Below are 22,753 nucleotides of genomic sequence, written 5' to 3'. Positions count from 1 at the left end.
CCCGCACTGGTGCATCTTATGTAAGAAGAACAGTGAAAGCTGTTATCACTTGTTTGTTTCTTGCCCTTTTGTTTCCGATATCTGGTGTTGGTTTTTTTCTCTATTTGGTTGCATGTGGACCTCCCCTTCTAATGTGCAAAGCTTGTTTAGCTCCACAACAGTGAGGGGATTAAAAAAGAGAGGGAAAATATTGTGGAGTTGTGCTAGAGATGCTGTTTGTTGGACGGTTTCGGAAGAAAGAAATCAAAGAGTTTTTCATGATAAAGAAAAAAGTAAGGAAGCCATCATAGAACTTATTTATATTAGGGTGGCTCTTTGGGTCAAGCCTTTGAAGCTCTTTGAAGATTATTCAGTAGGAGACATCATTAGTAAGTGGGATGAAGTGGCTCGGTCAGCTCCCATGTTCACAGCTCTTAGACCTGTTTGGACTCCACCAGATCCGGGTTTCATTAAATTGAACTTCGATGGTAGCAGTGAAGGAAATCCAGGCCATTCTGGTATAGGCGGTATCTTCAGGGATGAGGAAGATAGAATCATTGCTATGTTCTCAGTACCTATAGGCTGGGGGGACTCATTGAGAGCTGAAATCTTGGCAGCTCTAGAAGGATTAAAAGAGCTAAACAACTGAATATTAGTAAGTTTTGGTGGAAGGAGATTCTCAGTTGACTATTAAATGGTTGCAGAAGGAAGTGTCCAGCTTGTTGAAGTTCTCTAATGAAAGAAAGAAAATTACTCAGTTAACTCAGAATATGTCTGTAAGGGTTCAATGGGCCAAGGGGTGCACTAACTCCATGGCTGATACCTTGGCCAAACAGGGGGTGGGAAGAACAAATCTTTTTTGGGATTGTAATATGTTTTTTCAGTTTGTTAGGGAGGGTTAAGTCTTTTTACCCCTCCCTCCTGGTTGTAATTTCTCTCTCTCTTTTTATAAAATTTTTGTTATTGATAAAAAAAATGTTACAGGAATGTGCCAGCAATGCAGTTTTTGCAAATGTTTATAGACTATATGAGGATACCAACCTGATCTCGTACCAGTCCTAAGAAAATGTTTAGACTGTAAGGAATGGCTGATGGGTTTCATTGGGATCAAGGGTTTGGATGTAGGATGGAGGCTAGATAATGCAAGGATGGTATGCTAGGAGTCTAGAACTTGGGATGAACAAAGATCAAAATATTGATATGGTATGCTCTGTATCGGGCATACTATATCTGTATCCAAGGTCATGGATACACCGATATACACAGGGTTTGGGATTTTGAAAGTTTGGGATGATAGTAGGCATCCTTCTCAGGATGATGCACACTGATGCCCAATTTTTTGTATCGGTGATTATCAATATTTTGATCCTTGGGGATGAAGGGTTAAAGATAAGATAGATGGTTTTAGGCTCGGATGTGATTCCAATACTCTTTTCCTAGTTTCTTTGCATTATGTCAGGAGAGGCTGCAGCTCGTGTCTCTCCAAGGGATCTTGTATGAGATTGTAAGTATGAATCAGTTTCTGTTTTAATAAAATTCCATTATTATTCTTAAAGGTTAAAGATAGATGTTGGGCTGAAAAATATAGCATTAAAGTTCTGTAACATACATGATAACACAAACAAAAAGAGTGAAGCAATAAAGAGTAACAGAAAAACAGATAGAGCTATTGGAGTCTGCACCAGTAGATAAGAGTTAGTGGTAGATGCTTAAGCCATGGCTACTATTTACTAATTTGGCCTAGTTGTGGCATGTGACAGATTAGGAAATTCATTTATTGGGTTTTAGGGTGATTTGGGTTCAGATCGATGCAAGGTTGTAATAATTGATATTTGGAAGGAAAATCTATGATTTTAAGGGTTTAGGGAGGAGTGATGAAGATGTGCTGAAATTTATATGTAAAATGGGTGTGGAAGGTCTCAAGTGCTGGAATGCAGAAAACATTGCAAAAAACACCATGTGGCATAAGAGCAAGATATATTAGGATGATCTGTATGGGTGGTTTGCTCTAGAGATGATTTTCAGATGTTCTGAGGAGTGAGGAAGCACAATCCTTTTGACAGCAGAAAAGAGCATTGGCAATAGAAGAAAGAGAATAAAGATAGCCTAGGGTTTTGGTAGCATTATCATGCAACCAGGATATTTTTATGGCCAAAACACAAATCCTCATTTGTTGCCTCAATCCATATGCTTGGTTTGTCATTGAGTGAAATTGGTCCTCTTTAGTTCTCATCTAAAAATTCAGTTGACCTACTGTCCTGCAAGGCTGCAACGTTTTATGTTCTAGAGTAATCACAAATTGGGCTTGATTCTAATTTGTACTTTCATCTATTTCAGTAAAGGGTCAAAAAGTGGGGCATCTGGGAGGTGTTATGGATGCCAAGGTACAGGCATGAAGATCACAACCCGGCAAATTGGACCAAGCATGATCCAGCAGATGCAACATGTCTGTCCAGAATGTAGAGGCTCAGGTGTTCAATCTAATTTGCAGTTCATTAGCAGGTCTTAATTGTGGTCTTGGATGGGCTATTTGCATAAATTATAAAACATTTTTTGATGCAGGTGAAGTTATTAGCGAGAAAGACAAATGCCCACAATGCAAAGGCAACAAGGTTACTCAGGAGAAGAAGGTGCTAGAGGTCAATATTGAGAAAGGAATGCAGCATGGCCAGAAAATTGTATTCCAAGGTGAAGCAGATGAAGCTGTAAGTGCACTAAGCATCTATTTGGGCTTTAGGCATTTCATACGAGGCCCTTGTGGTCTTTTTAGATGTTCACTTGTATTGACAATACCAATTATCCTGTTCCCTATTATTTGCAGCCTGATACAATTACAGGGGACATTGTTTTCGTCTTGCAACTGAAGGAGCACTCAAAGTTCAAGCGGAAGTTTGATGATCTCTATGTAGAGCACACCCTCAGTTTGACGGAGGCTCTCTGTGGATTCCAGTTTGCTTTGACACATCTCGATGGCAGACAGCTCCTAATCAAATCAAATCCTGGCGAGGTTATCAAGCCTGGTACCATACTGGGACCTTTCTTGTTGGTCTTTTTCCCTTGTTGCTTACATAGAAAATCAGTTTAGTCCCTGCTCATGTCATCATGCTAATCCAGGTCAATACAAGGCGATTAATGACGAGGGGATGCCTCACCACCAGAGGCCTTTCATGAAGGGCCGGCTGTATATCCAGTTCCACGTGGACTTTCCAGATTCTGGTGTTCTTTCCCCAGATGAGTGCCGCACCTTGGAGACAATCCTGCCCCCAAGAGCAAACAGTCATTTGTCAGGGATGGATCTTGACGATTGCGAGGAGACCACCTTGCATGATGTCAACGTCGACGAGGAAACGAGGAGGAAGCAACAACAGCAGCAGCAAGAGGCATATGATGAGGACGATGAGCCATCAATGCCTCGAGTACAGTGTGCCCAGCAATAATGACTTTGCTTCAGTTTTGATCTTTGCTCGGTAGGAAGCCTGTTTCCACTCTGTTCGATCCTAGATAGAAAGCCTCTCGCTTTGTTGGTCTTGCTATACTAGTGTTTTATTTTATGTTAAGAGGCTTATTATCAGCATAGATCCATTTGCAAAGTGATTCTGACTATGATAGGTGGGCCTCTTGTTTTCTCCCGACTCTTACAAGTTATCAGTGCTTCAAGAAATTTTAAACCAGGTCGAGTAGTATTAATTTCATTGCATTTCATTGTGTTCTGTGGTATGAAGTTATCCGAAGATGAAGTAATATTTAATGAATATTTGGATCGAGATAAGTTGCCTTTATGGATTAGAAGCTGAGCTCTTTAGCCGGACTTTAATGGCATGGACTTGTGCAGCCGTGCTCCTGATTCCGTCGTAACCGTTTTCTTTGCTGGTCGAGTACTGCAATAGTACTTTCATTAATCTACTGCATCAGGTAGGCTGTACCTACGCATGATCACCCATGTTTTTACGGGTTGTTCACTAAGTTTGCAATTTTGAGGGACTGAATTTCATAGTGCTTAATTCGAAGAAAGTGGAATAAGTTGAAATTTACATTCTGCAAGTGATATTCAAGTTGGGGTTTGATTTGAATGTAGAAATGAATAGTATCCATGGAAATCGTGAAAGTTTGGTCTATAGAAATGGCAAATTCAATGTTTTCTCAAAGAATAGTTTGTTGCTACCAGTGGTGCAATGATGAGGCAACATCTTGGATGTTGTATAATATAGAACAATACTGATAAGGGTTCTACAGCACTGGTATCAAACAAGATCAATGCTGTTTTTAGCCTATATGGCAGCATCAATGTCAAACAAAAAAAAGGGGTCATTTTCTGAGATAATGGTTCAACGAACCCTAATGCATATAGCACTTTGAAGCAATGTCAAACACCTATTTGTATGTATTTTTGGTTCGTGAGTTTATAATGCTTCTAATCCTATTAGAAACTTACCAACAGTACCGCATGGTGCTGCTAATGATTTTGGACATTCGGAAGCTGCAGAGTGCAGACCAACTGACTGGTAGTACCAAATAGTTAAAATATTGATACGACACTGCAATACAGTATCCTCTGTTCTTTTTGGCTAAGGGGCATGATGACAAACCAATTGACCAAGACTGACAAATTCTTATTTAAAACTTTAATTTGTATATTAAATTTATATTTTAAAACTCGTATATAAATTCATAATAATGGGTTTATCATTCATGACTTGAGTGTAGTTTGCATACAAAGGTAAATTATATAATTGGTTCACATGTGGTGTCTGGTATGTCGTATTGTCATTTTACACAAGCTGGTAATGGTAATTTTGTTGGTAAACTTATGGTGAATGGCATTCAAGCCGAGTCAAGTCAACAAATGATGTTATATGGTATACTTTCATCTTGATGATGCGGATTTCCGGGTGCTTTGTTAGGTAGAAACCATTTTATGGTAACTTCGATCATTGATTCTCGGCTTGAAAAATTGTCCTTGAACGTAACCCCAACTTCAACTAAACCTAAACTAAGTCCTAACTTAAAGCCAAGTCAAGTCGGCTTCTAATGATATATTTATCCTATGTACATAGGCCCAAGCCGGTCATTGATTCCAACTGTTTGGTAGGATGGAATCAAAATCCCGTTTCCATTCCTGGTGAATGGCATTCATTTATTTGAGGGAATGACCATTCCCTCCCCACTGAGAATGAAATTTCATTTCAGTTTATTCCAATTCTGATTCTATTCCTGTTTGAACCAAACAGGTTATGGAAATAGATTATTCGGATTCTGATTCCCACCTCAAACCAAACGGAATTATTGTTTTACAAATATATGTATATATGCATGTATTATGTAATGATACTTGTATTCTTTTTCTCTTTTATTTTATTTCTATATTGCAACTATATTTATTGCAATATAAAAGCCAAAGTAGAAGTGTAAAGCATGAGTAAGATGACTTCCAAATAGGGGTGATCATTTCAGCTTGGCCCAGACCAGAAATTCCAGACACGAGACTAGGTTTTGTGTTCTGGCCCGGCCCAGACGCAGCCCACAAATTTAGTATCAGGCTTGGGCCTAATACTTCAAGCCCAGATTAGGAATGGCACACACACACACACACACACACACACACACAAAAAAAAATATATATATATATATATATTATAATATTTTATATTCCCAATCCTATACTATAGTCTTTATCATTTAGTTCAAAGCCCAGCCTATAACCACGCCCTTTCAAACCTGAGCAGCCAATCAAACCCTCCCAAGCCCATATAAAGCCAGTCCAAGCGCAACTTGTGTTGGGTCTAGCTTAGGTTTGACTAGGGTTATCAAACTTGGGCATTGACCTTAGATTGGACCAGCCCAGTCCTGATGTCCTGTAGGGTTAGGCGTGAGTTGGCCTTAAACCCAAGGCCATCCTGCCCAAGCTGAACACCCACCATAAAGAGAGGCATGGTTTTCTGTTTTTTTTTTTTTTTTTTTTTTAATAGGAAAAAAGTTGGGATGCAATATGAGGACTTTCTAGGAGGTCACCCACCCTAATATTATTCTCACCTAAATATGCCTAACTTCAAAATTCTGATGGGATCCGATACATTAGTGCTGATATAATCACACCCAAAACCGATATATTGTACGATAAACATGATACATTGTGATATTTTGAACTTTACCCCCATGATAACTTGAACGTTCTGACTTCTGAATACTTCCTACTTATTTGCCAAATACACAGTTTCTCTTAACCCAAACGCCTCTACCACTTCCACCTCCGACCTCCAACCCAAATGTAACATCATTTGTTGAGTTGTATTAAAACAAATTTCCTAAGGCATCGTTTGGTTCGTTTGTGGGAATAGGGGTCTGGAATCGGAATGGGAATGGGCTATTCCGATTCCAACTGTTTGGTTGGGTGGAATCGGTATTCCATTCCCATTTTTGCTGAAATTACATTTTTCCATTTGAGGGAATGGCCATTCTCTACCCTTCCCTTGGGAATGAAACCTCATTCCTATACTCCTATTTATATTTCTGTTCCTGTCTGAACCAAACCGACTATGAGAATAGATCACTCTGATTCCGATTTCGATTACAAACCGAATAAACCCTAATTTCAATAATATCTAATTACAAAAATGTTTTGAATTGGATGATAATTTTAAATAGAACAAATTGATGAAACAAGATTCATGTAGGTGACCCCATATAGTTGGGATAAGACAATGATGATGATGATGATGAATGTTTTGAGTTGGATGATGATTTTGCTAATATAGACGAGGTTCATTTAATGGTGGATTTTAATCAATTATTTTTAAATTGTATTTTCTTTTCCAAATGAACAAAAGGTTTTTGTGGGTGTAGCTTTTCAGTGCATGGATAAAGAATGCTATATACTATCCAAAGTCGATGTTATTCTATTTTTAGTGCATTGCACCTGTTTAAAAACTGATTAAAAACTTAAAATGATTTAAAAAATGATAAAGTTGATTGAAAATTGTAAGTAATTAAAAATTAATAAAATGGTTAAAAATTAAAAATTGTTATAATATAATAAATGACTAAAAAATCACTAAATAACAATTTAAAAATAGAAAACTGATTAACAAAATAACGAAATGATTAAAAAATATTAAAACTAATTGAAAATTAATACATGATAAAAAATAAACAAAATCATTATAATGATTAGTTTTATTAATTTTCAATTGATCTTATTATTTTTAGTCATTTTATTCAATTTGCAATGTTTAATTATTTCCTACTCATTTTCACTTCTTTTTTTTTTATCAATTTATTATTTCTAGTAACTTTTTAATGATGTTAATTTTTTTAATCATCTAGCAATTAACAAAATGGTTTTGTTAATTTTCTTCATTTTCTTAATTTTTATTTATTTCTATTCATATCATTAATCTTAATCAATTGCTAAAATTCTTAATCATTTTATTTCATTTTTAATGATTTATTATTATTTTATAATCGCTATTAGTATTTTTAAAATTACAAACAAGACAATGAAAAAATGGGGATTGAATTATAAAATCAATATGAGTAATAACAATACGCCATTATTGTGTTAGTGGGGTTGGTGCAAACAAACGCTCTGATCAGCGAGAACAAAGTGGATCGTTTTTGGAAAGTCCCTATTTGTGGTGGCTGAGCGGTTTGATAACGTTTAGATGATTCCCAGGTTTGGTCTTTTCTATCAATAATACAGAAGAAATGTCCTCTTATCCTTGTTTCCATATATAAAAGAGCTGCTTTTGATTGAGCCCAACAACGGATAAAGAATATTCTTAGACCACCTTTAACACAATAATGAGTTCTACTGATTGATATATGTATATGGCCACTTGGCTGAGTGATCTGAACGCTTTTGTCGCTCAATTCATCTTTTGAGTTGTACTTGATTGTCCAATGCCAAGAGGGCTGGGGCTGAAAGATTTTCTCAGTTTGATCATGTCTTCACTATTGCAAGAATCCAAAACTTTGCTGCATTGCCGAGGCTGGTTCAGGGCTTGCTTTGTCCTTGCTTTTGCCTTTTGTTTACCTTTTGCCCCATAAAGATTTTGGAATGATAAAGAGTTGGCTACCCTTTTCTTCTTTTTCTTGTCTCTCTCTCTCTCTGCAACTATTTGCATGGTTCGTTGTTTCTTACGATAACTAATAACGTCTCTGTCTTGTATGGGAGTGCAGTACTTTTTTCTAGGACCCAGTAATTGATCGTTCGATCAGTATGCCGCTTTTATGTTTGTGGAAATGCCTGAGCATTCGAACTGTGAGATAACTGAAGGAGAAGAAAAAGAGAGACCATTTAATTTGTCACGTAAAGCCAGCGCCATTGGAATTTGGAGTCCATTGTATGGAGGTTTGAAGTTCATAAATTCATATACTCCATGGATTATTCATGGACGCTTCAATAAAGTATTTTATTTCACATAAAATGATTTTTTAATATATATAATGAATGGAATCTTTTTTAATTTAGAAAACATCAGTAAATAATAATGTATCTAGGGAGCTTTTGGAGGTATATAATGTGAACATAAAAAAAAATGAATTGCTTTAATAATTTATGCTTTTCTATGGACATGACTAAGTCCTTGTCTTTTCTTCTTGTCAGGCTGGATTCTTGGACTTTTCAGATTCTGATTCCTGTATTTATGTTCGTGCAATACTTGCTACTCCATCATTATTAGAATTTGGTAATAAATTAAAGGCTTTTTCATTGATGGAAGCTGGGAGCTGAAAGGAGCTTCAAAATTTGGCACCATTTGGTCCATTTCCACTGATCAATAATCAATAATGGAGAGAAGAATAGTTGCTTGTATGCTGAATAATCAAACCCACTTTATAAAAATTATAATTATGTTAAACCACCCTCTGCACAAAATGGAGCGCAAGTGATTAGGGTTTTGATTGGGACCCACAAAATATATAGAGGAATTGAAGCCCCATTAAACACAGTTTGGAGTAATTAATCCACTGTAAGTGCTTTGGAGGTTTCTGTGGTTAGATATAATGGAGGCAGTTTCTAGTCCATGCTCTTAGGCTTACTACTTCAGCAAAGGAATTAATGTTCATAGATCAAACACCATTTACTAAATTGGGAAGGCTACTTATACATCCTGATTTAAAGGGCTACAAATTTAAATGGATGGGCCCCGGGGCTTTTCAGATTCTAACAATATTGCTCAGCCCAGGCCCACCACCCACCCAAGTTGAAGCCCCCACCTTCAAGTGGTGGTGGGATACTTCTAAGCCATCCCTTTCTTTTAGATGTCACTCTATTCAGATTAGTTTGTTTGTCAACTCAACTTGCTATCAGAGCAGCTTGTCTCCCAAGTTGACACAGCTTTAGAGGTTTTGGGTAGTTTTTCAGGAATTATACATATCTACATGTAGCATACTGTACTGTACCTAGCTAGTGTTTCCATCCAGATCTAGTTTGAAAGAGATAAATAACTCTGAGGATATGAAATAGTTAAAAATTACACCTATAGTAATTCAGATAATGCAAGAGAAGAAGAAAAGAGAGAAAGAGAAAGAAGAAAAAAGAAGTTTCAGCAATAGGTTGTGGAAGAGGAAAAAAAGAAAAGAGAGAAAAGAAGAATCCAAATCTCTCTCTAACCCCCTTTCATCACTTTTATTAATAATTTTAAGTCTGAGTATAATTACTTGAATGCCCTTAATGGGACGGCCAGCAGGTTCAGCACTATAAAAATAATTAAAGAAAATAAAAAAAAGGCCCATAAGGCCCACAAAAATTAGAAAGATAAATAATAAGAAAAACAAGTAAGAACACACAAAATTTATGTGAGTCGACATAAGAAGGAAGACACAAATCGAATTTCAGGCCAACCAGTTTAAAATCCTACAATATAATAAACTGGAATTCTGTAATTAATTAATGGAACCAGGGGAAAACGTTCTAGTTGTACTTCTACATCACTACATGAGATAAGAAAGCCAACGGAACAACATAACGTGGCCCTGCATCATCTAAAATGTCTTATTGGTATATATGGTTATTGGGTGGGTCTAAAATGTCTCATTTAGGGGTCAAATTTGAACCTATGGCAGTGGCAGTACAATTTCATACATATATAAAATGATATATAAATGCGGTCCAACTCCAAAATGACTAATTGGTTTTGGTTTTATATGGATTTATTTGTGTCAATATCAATCACCCTACAGACTACAGAGGCTGGTGCTACATCATACAAATTTGCATGGACTAGGTACAATATTGTCTCATATGTAACCACCGCTAGCTCTTGATTGTTTTCTTCATCTGATCGTCTGCTTGCAAGTAATTAGGGCCTGTTTGATTTGTAGTCAGAATTGGAATTAGAATTAGAATTGAAAGTGGAATGATCCATTCTCATAGTCTATTTGATTCAGATAAGAATGGGAATGTAAATAAAAACAAAAATCAATAAAAATGGGATTTCATTCCCAAAGAAAGGTTAAATGGGGGAATGCTATTCCAACAGGAATGAGAATGAGATTCTGAATCTATTTAATCAAACAGTTGAAATCGGAACAACCCATTCCAATTCCAATTCCAATGCCAGACCCCTTTTCTTATGAACCAAACGGGACCTTAGTGATGGAACTGCTTTAGTTGCCTTCCCTGAATATCTGTCTTGTAGTTGAACAGATGATATTTATCGAGTAAAACTCCAATATATATGGTTGAAGAGGATGGAGGGTCTGGGTTTAATTACCTGAGGATAAGGATCACTCTAAGTTTCTGTTCTTTTTTCGGAAACACATTTATTAGGGCAAGTGTGATCAAACTTTTCTATTGACCAACTTTTCCTTTTACTTCACGAAAACTCAAACAGTCCATTAAGTGATAAAAATAGGTGGGCCTGTCTATAGCTAAGTAGAGGCTAAGTTTCCTAATTAAATTAAATCCAATCAACAAGCTTTTTTTTCCCCTATAATGAAATATGGTTTGGGTTTGAAAGCTCAGCAGCAACCAGAGTCAGCAATGGCAGGAACTACTCACAAATTATTTCTCATCATGCGTATTGTGTAGGATATTTAAATTAAAATATAATGATTAATGCAATTGCTAAAGTACACACAAAGGGGATAGATAGCTATTTGCAAATACTTGGTATCTAGTAGGGTCATATAAGAAAGAAGTTGTCTAAGCAAGTTTAGCAGCAGGAATATTCCACATGACAAATGTCTCCCTCATCCTGAACAAATTTCTGCACTAAAATTCTAAAATATGACACATTTTACTTGAAGGGTCGGTCCCACATCCTACCTTTAGAGTGCAGATGGATGGTCTTGATTATTATTCCACGTGGCAAAAATGGTAGTCGTCTTAGAAGTTTCTCTGATTAACAAAAAACCTTTTATTCTGATTAGAAAGAGAAATTAATGTAAAAAAACCTTCTTAACCCAACTCCCCCAATTGTACCCACCAAAGAAAGAAAAATTCTTTATTTGATAGGCCCCATGTATATGACATATCTATAGAGTATAGCCAACGATACATCAGATATAGGTATTATTGCATCTTTATGTCTATCTCTTTAATAAAGCTGTTCTAAAAGAATATAAAGCCTTGAATGATGTTAATATATGACATTGCACTAGTAGAATGTTAGCATGACAGGTTTCCAATACACACATCTTTCTCATTATCATCATCATCATCTAAGCATCATTCCAATTATAGGGTTAGCTACATGAATCTTTTCTGTTAATCTGTTTAATGTTATTATTATCGCTTAAACCATTTCTTACTATTTGAAAATCCTTGTTTATTTTTTTCTTTAAAAAATCTATAATAAACCCAAACCTTCTATGGCCATTTCCCCCCAACCCTACTTCACCTCCCTATCTCATTTTCTTGTTTAACTAAAACCCCCAAAATAAAATTCTTGGATCTGCTACTGATGCCAACATTTTTAAGTTTAAAGACAAATTTTTTAAGGGCATGATAACTATGTATGTGTTTGGAATTGTAGATGTCTATAGACAAAATGTTTTATAATTGATTTGTTTGGAAAATCGAGAAAAACAATGATGAGCTCATTTATACACTTAGGCACCATTAGACGCTACATCATCAAAAAAATGAATAAATACTTACTTGTTGGAGGAACAGTAGGCGCGCATATAAACTGAAGTCTACCTTTTCAAGTCCATATACGTAAGGATTCACATAATGGGGAAATGCGGAAGTGGTGCCTATATAACAACATTTATTCAATAAATGCCCATGATTCTAAACACACGCTATATCATTTTACACATAAGAATGCTCATTGAATTTACCTCAGCCCTTTGAGCCTAAAAAATAAGTACATTTGGATAAAAAAATGTAAATAAGTAGTTAAAATTAACCTGAACCCAACCCGAACTCAACTTGAAGTTATCAAGTTGAATGAGGGTTAGGGTTGGAGATTCTAGAGCTTGGGTTGGGCTGGAATTGACCTAAACCACCCAAAGCCCAACTTGCACCCTGGGCTACTATATCTATCTATATATTTATATTCAGTCTTCTCTCTCTTGCCAACGTATTTCATTGTATCGATTTCCACAAGATTTATGTCAGAAATCAAGCATCAACTCTGCTACAAGAACCAGTTGAGAGAATCAATTCAGATACCCATTAATAAATAGGGTCCAACTAAAAAATTGCTACCAGCATTATCAAATGACATGAACCATCTAATCTTTCAATCATTTTCGGGTTGTTGTCCAGAAAATTCTGAAGCTTCTATACGCTGACACATGCCCATAAATATATAAATGAATAAAACAAGAGTTATGAAGTCTTTATGATTTTGGAACCCAGTACAGAATCCATAGACAGGTATGAGAGAGAGAGTTCCAGCCAACACCATCACTCTCATCATCAGTTTTATCGGTCCCAGGAATGGTCTCCCGGAGTCCTTGACTGTAAATGTAAATGTAAGGTTGGAAACATCTAATCAGCTGGGCTGTCGATAAGACTAAGACTACACTTGACATGATGAGTTGGGATGGCTCTCGGTTAAGCTCAGCTAGCTCCAGTGAGATAACATCTGGCCCACTCAAAAGAGATTACATTTTCTAATGCACCAAAGTTTCATACTAAAGACATGCGAGAAACGACAGAAAACAATAAGAAGAATAATTAATTTTCATGAGAAATGAAATTAATTAGAGCCAATTCTGAACAGACCAAATTAATAATTCTGATTTTTTTTAATTATTATCTTGGTTGACAAATGACAAACATGGTGTGGCTCAATATAACCTCCATGTTCAAATTTCAATCACCATCCAGCACCATACGGAGCATTCGTATTAATTATTTAATGACGCATGGACCAACTTCCAATCCATGCACGTAACCGAAATCTTTATGATGATGCGCGACCTAATGCTCCCTCTTAATGAATAATTCGGACTTAGGGCTGAGTGGGTCATTGGTCGAATTGCAAAAGAGAAATTAAAGTGATCGGGTTGCTTTATGTGGGCCGGGTATTCTGATGTTTAAGTTAGCGAACCGGAGATGTAATTGTAAGAATGCAAGGGATTTAGAGTGTTTAAGAGTTAAATTGTACATACCTTCAGAGGTTGGAGGTGAGGCCCTTGTATAGGCAAGCTGCTGTGAGCCTTATGAAACACGTCTGGGATCTCCGGCTCATTTGGTTTCATGCCTGGAGGTGGATTCCGTATAAGCGGGCAGTGCTTATCTAGTTGTGCCTGAAGTGGGCAGGGTGATAACCAGCTCTTCCAACATGGTGTCGTAATCCTGGGGAAGTCGAAGACGATAATCCGCTTAAGGAGGAGGTCGCCCGATAGGCCACTAGCTGAACTCAAGTTAGGTTGGTAGAAGCGGGTCTCCTCTTATGCTGACCTGATGTTTCGTTGGGGCCAGGGCAGTTTGGTGGAAGCAAGTCACCTCTTACACCAACCTGAGGTCTCACCTACCTGTTTGCAATTCGGTTTACCCGGATGGTGCTGAGGTTGTTGATGCAGTTGTGAATTATTCAAAATAGTTTGCTTATTTGATACCGAAGTATCACCCAATTGTTCTACGATATCATATATCATGATGTCATTGATGGGCCAAATTATCCCTTTATCACTCTATGTCCCAATAGTCCTGTATTTGTTAATGTTCATCATCTATCTACTGTTTTGATATTTTCTTAAGACAACACATTCACACACCATTTAAATTGTTTCCTAATTTCCCTACTTTCGCACCCACTCATTAGTTTTGTCTTTCGTTTTTTTTTTTTTTTATAATCATAACGAAAGAGAGAGAGAGAGAGAGAGAGAGAGAGAGAATACCTACGCCATAAATCCCTCCCCTACAAATACATTAATAAAAAAGAGGGTTTATTTATAATTATATACCCATGTTTATACTTATTTATAATTGCATTTGAGTACCGGGTCATGATTATAAAAAATTACTCAACAGAAATCCAAGTATAGGTTTATAATTTGTAGTTTCCTAATTCCAAATCCATGGGGGCTTGTGTAAAGAAAGAATATGAACTTGAATGGAACGAAATTAAGGCTATGTTTAGGAGTGCTTAAAAATAAGTGTTTATTTAGGTGGGAATTGCACCATTAAGCACTTATTGGTGTTTTTGGAAATAAGTTTGAGATAATTGTTTATTTTAAGAATAAGGGCTTATTTTTTAAGTCCAAAGTTCCAGCTTTTTTTAAGTGCTCATTAGGGGTGGCCATAAGCCAAGCCTTTCACGAGCTATTTGAGCTTGACTTGTGAAAAGTCCAGTTCAGCTCGGATCAAACTCGAATGACTTGGCTCGTGAGACTCGTGAGGCTAGTATTAAATAAATATTTTTTATTGTATATACATACATACAGACATATATATATATATGTATATAAAATATTATATATACATGCATACATACATAAATATATATAATAAATAATTTATATATAATAATATTTTTATTTTTTATGTATAGCAGTAAATAATTTTTATAATTCTTATTTTTTTTCTAAAACATAAAAACAATTTTATACATATAATTTTTATTTTTCATAAAAAAACTTGACTTATAGTTGAGCTTGAGCCGAGTCGAAGTCGAGCTTGGGAGCTATGAACTGAGTTGAGTTCAAGCTTAAGTCTCTAGCTTGAACCGAGCTCGAGCTTGATACTATTCCTATGAGTCAAGCTCGAATAGCCAAGTATTTAGCTTAGCTTGGCTCGAATCCAACCCTAGTGCTCATACAGTAAGCACGAATTCAAATTATTTCTCCCAAAAATGTCCCTAATAATTTTTAAAATACTAATTATATCCTTTTATAAAAGCAATTTTACAAAGTAATTTTATAAAAAGCACTTTTACATGAAAGCGCTTTTATGTTTATAAAAGTACTTATATGAAAGCACTTTTATAAAAGTATTTTTATAAAAGCACTTTTACAGAAGTATTTTTACATAAGTACTTTTATGAAAGCACTTTTATAAGATCACTTCTATCAAAGTACTTCTATTCATTCACTTTGGATTTGATATGTGAAAAAATTGAAAGAAAATGAAGGACAAAAGAGTCACAATTGCTTGTTTAAATGCTTATTAGAAAAAAAGACCACCAAACACTCAATATGAAATAAGTGCTTACTTTTTAAAATAATCGCTTGAAAAAGTTGGATGCCAAATGCAAATAAGTGCTTATTCGATAAGCACTCCCAAACATGACCTAAGTTTTAATGTAGTGTGAGAATAGTCATAACTTATAGGAAACATAAAAACTCAAAAATGCTAAGTAAAGACACCAAACCCTCTCTCAAACCAAAGCAATCCTTCATTGTTGCAAGCTTGTGACATTCACTTATCTATCCATCTATAATATGTAAAGGGGATACTTGCTTTGGATTTTATGATGCCATAAAAGTTAAATCTGAATTCGGATTTGAGACCACTGGCTTAGACCATATTTCTTGTAGTGGAATACCATATATTATAAATGGTTAATACTTAGTTGTATATGTACATATTTTATATTAATGTTATATAAAGTAAATACTTGTCTTAATTTCAAAGCAAGCCGTAAAATATAAATTCAAATATCATATATCATATATTACCATAATCAATTAATTAATATTCATAGACAGACATGTGCATCGCGTGATCTTATACTAATTAATTAGTAACAATATAAAAGCACATACATGAGAAAAGGCAACTTTTTGGTTTTTCAGCCAAAACAATGGTCCAAAACATTGAATGCCATTAATTAGCCAAATAGTTCATCTATATTAATCTGAATCCAGGACCTAGGTAGGTAGGTAGAATGAGTTAATTAAGACATGTTGAGTTATTGGGTATGCCTGGGCATCCATGTCGTCATTTATTCAACTAAAAAGATCCAATCCAACCTCATCATTCATGTATAGAATGATAAAAAGAAAAAGTAAAAAATAAAAAGAAAAAAAACTAAGATTTCAGTAATTCTAGGATGAAGCTCACCATCTTTGTAGGGAATTTTAAGTGTAAATTGGTCGATATATATAAGACATTGATTAAGACAATAAAGAATTAAAAATGATTTCGACAGGTCAGTGTATAATATATATTTATAAAAAATGGAGTTGTCCACGTCACATTAATTCTTCTAAGTTCTTCTTCACTCCTCTAAAATGTGTGATTTTTTTTTGAATTAAAAAAAAATTAAAGTACTTCCCAGGTATTTAAATTCACCTGCAACAAATTAATTCCTAAGATTGGCATTTTTAATACCAATCTGTTTAATGTACGGGTCTCTTCTATGCATAGTGAGATCTTGAAGAGTTGAATATATAGGATTCATTATTGGTTTAGAGGTCGTTAGGTCCAAATTAATGACCAGTCTGTGAATAAATTTCATCTTTTAAGGCTTTACATCATTAGGAAGAATCGAGTTAACAATACAGGTTAGTATGAAATGTGAGTATCGGCACAAGATAGGACCATGTCACGTCATGAACATATACAAAAGCTTTGAATGATGATGGTGATATCAACCATGGAGCTTTTACCAAAAAGGAAAAAATCATGGAACAAATGGTAGTGTAAAATAACTTGAATGTATTAGGGTTTAGGATTTATAGTGCATTTGGCATTTCTTATGTTAAGGATTTATCTTTTTTTTTTGCAATTAAAATGCCCCATGAACATTGAGTTTTTGACTAAGAAAGAGATAAGTCCTTAAAATAAGAAATACCAAATGCAGTTTATACATAAAGTTTCAATTATTTTATGGGGTTTTGGTTGACATCCCGGAATTTGATTTTCAAAACAAATAATAACTATTGGAGAAATTGTTTTCGTTTTTAAGAAACAAAATCATATATATTTATATATTAGCGAACACCCTCTTAATGATGTGGCAATTGTTTCTATATATTTAAAAAGAAAACAAAACCATACAAACCCTTAAGGAGTGCTTAATAAACTACTCTTGATTAGTGAGATAATTTAAAAACTTGGCAGTTGATAAAGCATGAGAACATGGATTCAAGTTTGAGAGTCTATCACGCAAAAAATGCTCAAGGTAATGGTGCAATTGAATCAAGCTCTAATCAAATAGTTTGGGTTCAGATTTGATTAGTCTCAGTTCAAGTTCGATTCTAACGGGTTCAAATCAAATTCGAATCTTGGGATAAGATTGATTAGTTGTTCAAATTTGAGCTTGACCAATAAGAAATTCTGCTCAATTAATTAAGTTTGATGTTGAGACTTGATTCATAGTGCAACCCCAGTCACATTTCTTAGCTAACCGGTTATGTTTTCAAATTTTTTCTCAAATATTTCGGCATAGGGTTTCATACACTGCTTTCAAAACTCTAGATGAAGCAGTTGAAATTGAGAATCGGAGATCATCCTTTAATCTCAAGCTGTAAAATCAACGTGTAATATATGCTTGTGATTTAGGGTCTGTTTGGTTCAAAGCTGGAATTGAGATCGAAATCCCATAAAGTCAGAATAGATGGGAATTAAAATCAACTGGAATGAGATTTCATTCTCAAACCAGAGGTCCATTCCCTCAAATGGGGGAATGCCGTTTCACCATCACCGACAATGGGAATGGGATTCCGATTTTACCAACTAAACGATTGGAATCAGAATGTACAATTTAGATTCCAATTCCATACCCCTAATATTCCCACAAACTAAACAGGGCCCTTGCATGATATAAGTGACAATTCATGGATCATAGCCATTCAAAGAAACCTGCCGGATGATCACCTGTTCATTATTACGGCATTGATGTCTACATTTATATGGAAGTCATGGTCAGTCATCTGCCAAATTTAATGAACGTTTGTTGAGTTGTTAGATGTAACATGGGTACTATGGCCAGTTCAGGAAAGGATGATTGGGCCTGACCTGAACAACTGTCTGGGCCGAAATGTTTAAGTGAGAAGGTACAAGATTCAAGCCAAATGATGTATGACAATTATTTAATATAATTGAAAAAAAGCTTATTCACCTCCATTGCTGCGAGGTTTGAAGCTTATTGTAGGTTCTGGCAGGTAGAAAAAGGCTGATAGAGCACATCAGAATTTCCACGGCTAGTGAGATGCTCCTTATTAATTAATAACATCTATTTGCCCATAATTTATCAATAAACAGAATAGAATGGTAAAACAGGATTTATGTAACTGATGCCACACAATTTGTATAAAGCCTGGATGATGATGATGATGATGATATAGTGTTTTTGTACATATCATCCACATAACCCGTCACTATGGATAAAGCCATTACCCAATATTGGATTGAAATAGGATTTAAGCAGCTGACCCTATATAATTGGTACATGGCCTAGATGATGATAATGATGATGATGGATATAGTGTTTTTGTACATATGATCCACATAACCCCATATTGGTCTAAGCTATCTAGGGTCTTGGGAGCAGTGTACAGGATAAGTGGATATAAACCCAACTTTTAGAAATTTTTTTCCAAGGTTTTTAAAACTGAACCGGTCAGGGGTCTGGTTTCTGGGTTGAATGGTTTGACTGTTCGAACCAAACGGATGGCCCATTCTGACAACAAAAATAAAAAATGGTGAAAACTATTGAACGATTCAAACGGTTCAACCACCCGGGTCAATGGTTTGCTAACAAAATTAATGTTTTTTGGAAAAATTCCAGTTTTGGGGAAAAACGGAACCAATCACCTCACCGGTTCCCAATTTTTCCAGTTTAACTATCTGGCCTGGTCCGATTTTGAAAACCATATTTTTTTTCACAAAGTTATAAATTAATGCTCTCTAACTCAGGCTAGTATGTATTCTCATGCTTGTCAGCCCAAAATTTTATCATTGTACCAAATAATGACTGTTTTATTTGATACTATCAAGTGTCAGTGCCAACTATTGACATTTTTTTTTACTTCCATAATTGATGCCATTAATTTTCTTTGCTTGATTTAGAAATACATGAGCATTAAAGGATGCCCTATGTGCATAATTCCACAACATGAAAGATATATTGAGTTGAAAGTTTCCATGTGGAATAAAGATCCTGAGTGGAAATTGCAGATGTATATATTTCACCTTAGCTACTACACCCATAAATTAATTATAGGGAAAAGTGGACTGTAATCTACCTTGGAAATTTGAATTGTAGCCCCCTCCTAGTCTATTAGTAGCCCCCCTATAAATTACATCCTGTTTGTGAATTTGGCGTCAATTCACGGGCAAGATTTAGTCCACCCCAGGGGTGGGCTGAACTATAAAACCCCTAAATTATATTGCCTAAGCAACAACCAACCTTTAACTCTTGCACTGATGAAAGAAATCTACTTACAAAGACATAGTTTTCAATTGGTCACTCTCATCTAAGGATGGCCATTTTATGAGAATATTTGGGCACCTGACCTATTGCGATTCGAATAGGACCTGTTTATCAAAACCTTATAGAATTTGAGACAATTTAGGATTTTAGATTAAAACTCTATAAGGTTTGGGGGCATTAATTAATTGTTTCTTACCGAATTTCGGATCCAAGAGAACCAATAAAATGATTGTTCCCTGCTATGATATTCTCAATTCTCAAAATCAAGATGTATGACAAGATGTTTTCAATCATATAATTTATGCATTATCTATGGACCTTTCTCACAGTCATAAACATGTATTAGAACTTTGTTCCCACTTCTAAAGACAATAAGGCAATCATACAGTTTCAGTTTAGTTAATCTCCATGGTAGGGTTCACCTAATACTGTTGGGTCCTTACCCTTGGTAACTTGGAACACATACTTGATCATTAATTAGATCAGATGGATCAAGGGCTAATATATGAAGCTTTTCCCATGAATTACCACCGATGTTGGCATATATACAGACATTTTGGAGAGATGTGTTTCTAAGAAACAGAATAAGAGACATACCTAAAGCACTTAACACTTGAATAGACAAAGCATGTGTTCATTCTTATTAAGAACATTGGGGTCTCGCTTAAACTAAAAGCAGAAAATCAAGATAGACAAAGCATAATAAAAGCCTGAACAGACAAAGAAAAATATTATGATGATCATCAAGACAGAAGTTTTGGATCATTTGCTCGGCTTCTTTAATAATTAATCTCTCTCTCTCTCTCTTGTCGTGTTTCATCTGTTGGCTTATTTGCAACCCTACAAGAGAGTGACACATGTCTTATTCGTTTTTTAGTCATAATCGTCACTACTTGTTCTCTTAACAAGTTGTGAAACACGTCTTCAAATTATGACCCAATAGATGACCCAAATAATTGAGGTGGTAACCCTGTAGAACTGAAAGCTCTCTCTGTGGTATGGTCATGGCATTCATCTGCATTTTGTGCTGTCCACACCCCTGACCCAATTGTTTTTTTTTAGCAAAGTCTAGTATATTGGGCCAAAGGCACATTACAAAACAAATTAAGAATGTAACTTCCTTCTCAACCATAGTGACATTTATCACAGTTTTGTTTTTTTTTTTTTTGGTAAGGCACTTTTCACAGTTTGATAACAGTTGAAGTGGTTGAACCAAATGACATGTATGCTTTATCTTTCCGTGAATTAGGAGGTGTTTGGTGTTAATTGGTTTTAAAAGGTAAAGGCATAGCTGAGGTGTAATGACCCAAAAAGTAAGGCATAAGCCTTGAAAGTCAAAAAAACTATTTAAATTTTATAAATGACAAAAATAACATGTAATATATCAAGTTAGAATGGTGGATGGTACAAATATCCATAAAATAGTAGTTTATAAGTAATAAGTTTTGAAATTATTCATATGAAGAATCATCCATATAATGGATATTAGATTAATGGTCATCCTACAGTTGGGAAGAAAAGAAACAACTAAATTGATTTGATCTATGCAAAAAAGTTCAATAAAAAGAAATAAATCTATTAAGAAAAGAAATGAGAAAAACAACAAACTTGAGAGGTTAGATCAGAATAATAAGAAGAAAAATCCCACTTGATTTATCCAGGAGAAACTAATAACTTTATTGACCCTTTTTTTGCATTGAACCCTTCTAAAATACTAAGAGAAACCAATAGAACTTGATTTGCCCTATTGGTTTTTCATTTTTACACTTTTTATTTGGCCCATAATTATTAAAGTGCTTCTTTCATATATTTTGAAGTTTGAACTATAAAAAAGTGTATTTTTTTTTTGCATTAAATCACTAAATAATATTAATACTTGAGGCTTGCACTTCGCATTACACCTCATGCCTTGAGGCTTATGCTTCATTCTAACAATTAAGCCACACTACACACCTCAACGCTTAATCATTTTAAAACAATGTTTGGAATACATGGTGTATTTGAATCTCCTACCAAAAAGTAGTAATAGTTCTTTGCAATTTGATCCCTCAAAGAATTACTCAAGGCTTATCATATTACTCATATAATATAAATGGTTGTGATCCCTGTTAGGACGAAAGCTTCATTTAATAGTGATGAATATGAGTGGACCTGTTTTATCCTATATTGTCTATTGGGATGTAGAAAAGCCAAGAAAAGAACTGTAAGATTTTTATGAGACATGGTGAAAGCTACTCTGTCTAAGGGTTATGGTTTTGAAAACCAGACCAGAAACAGAATCGTTGATCGAAATTTTGAACCCCAGACAGGTGATTTTGGGAAGAGTGCAAATACAAGGTCTAGAAACACAGTATACAAGTTTTTACACTGAACATACTTATATGTATATACTCTTTCCCAAACTAAGACAAACATTCCCACAACATTCCTTTCTGAATTAATTTCTAAGAAACCAAATGCAGCTCTTCTCCACCAAAATGGATGTCGTAGGTTTTACGTGAAGCTGGTATACTAATGGAAGTCCATGTCATTTGGAGTACTAGAATTACACATGCTCCACAGTATCACGCTACGTACATCAAGAATGCTATTAATTATCAATATTTCATGGAACGTGGGGGGAATCTAATGGGTCAACCGTGGGCAATTATGTTCCTCCTCTAGGTCACCTAGTGAGGTAGAAAATGAGACACCAAAGGCACAGAATGCAGTAGTATATTGAACCTTTGTGGTGATCACCTTTTGTAGATTTTAATTTGTGTTTCTCTGTCTGTTTGGGCTCCCTTTTGTGGTTGCGACACATTCCCAATTTGAATTCCTCCTCCTCGCCATCATTACAACCAAAAGGGAAGGTAAAATCTCTCAACCTTTTATGCATATAAAGAATTTGTTTTAATTTGACCCTTTACTGAGCTAGCTAGCTATATCAATGCCAAATGAGAGAGACTGTTCAGGGTTGGCAAAACTTTGGGTCTTCAATTTAGCATGCTTTACAG

The 22,753-nt window shown here is 35.3% G+C and overlaps 1 protein-coding gene and 1 long non-coding RNA gene across 3 annotated transcripts in view; both read left to right on the top strand.

Annotated features, from left to right (window-relative positions):
• The window catches only part of LOC148848302 (chaperone protein dnaJ A6-like), a 32,502-nt gene extending 28,826 nt beyond the window's left edge, over positions 1-3,676 (top strand). For both annotated transcript variants that reach the window (XM_088951597.1, XM_088951598.1), the window contains exons 5-8: positions 2,317-2,450; positions 2,542-2,684; positions 2,801-2,999; positions 3,094-3,676. In XM_088951597.1, the coding sequence (XP_088807723.1) occupies positions 2,317-2,450; positions 2,542-2,684; positions 2,801-2,999; positions 3,094-3,416 (799 nt within the window). In that variant the 3' untranslated portion in view covers positions 3,417-3,676. The remainder of the gene's footprint in view (positions 1-2,316; positions 2,451-2,541; positions 2,685-2,800; positions 3,000-3,093) is intronic.
• A 4,478-nt stretch (positions 3,677-8,154) lies between these two features.
• Positions 8,155-8,776, top strand: LOC148848301 (uncharacterized). The gene is made up of 2 exons (XR_016101152.1): positions 8,155-8,326; positions 8,582-8,776. It is a non-coding gene; the product is annotated as an uncharacterized LOC148848301 (long non-coding RNA).
• Positions 8,777-22,753: the final 13,977 nt, after the last annotated feature.

Source organism: Nelumbo lutea, chromosome 6, assembly GCF_056320005.1.
Source record: "Nelumbo lutea isolate HS-2025 chromosome 6, American lotus-T2T, whole genome shotgun sequence".
In the NCBI taxonomy this organism is placed as follows: domain Eukaryota; kingdom Viridiplantae; phylum Streptophyta; class Magnoliopsida; order Proteales; family Nelumbonaceae; genus Nelumbo; species Nelumbo lutea.
Note: the sequence above shows the minus strand (reverse complement) of the source record. Positions and strands in the feature narration are given on the sequence as shown.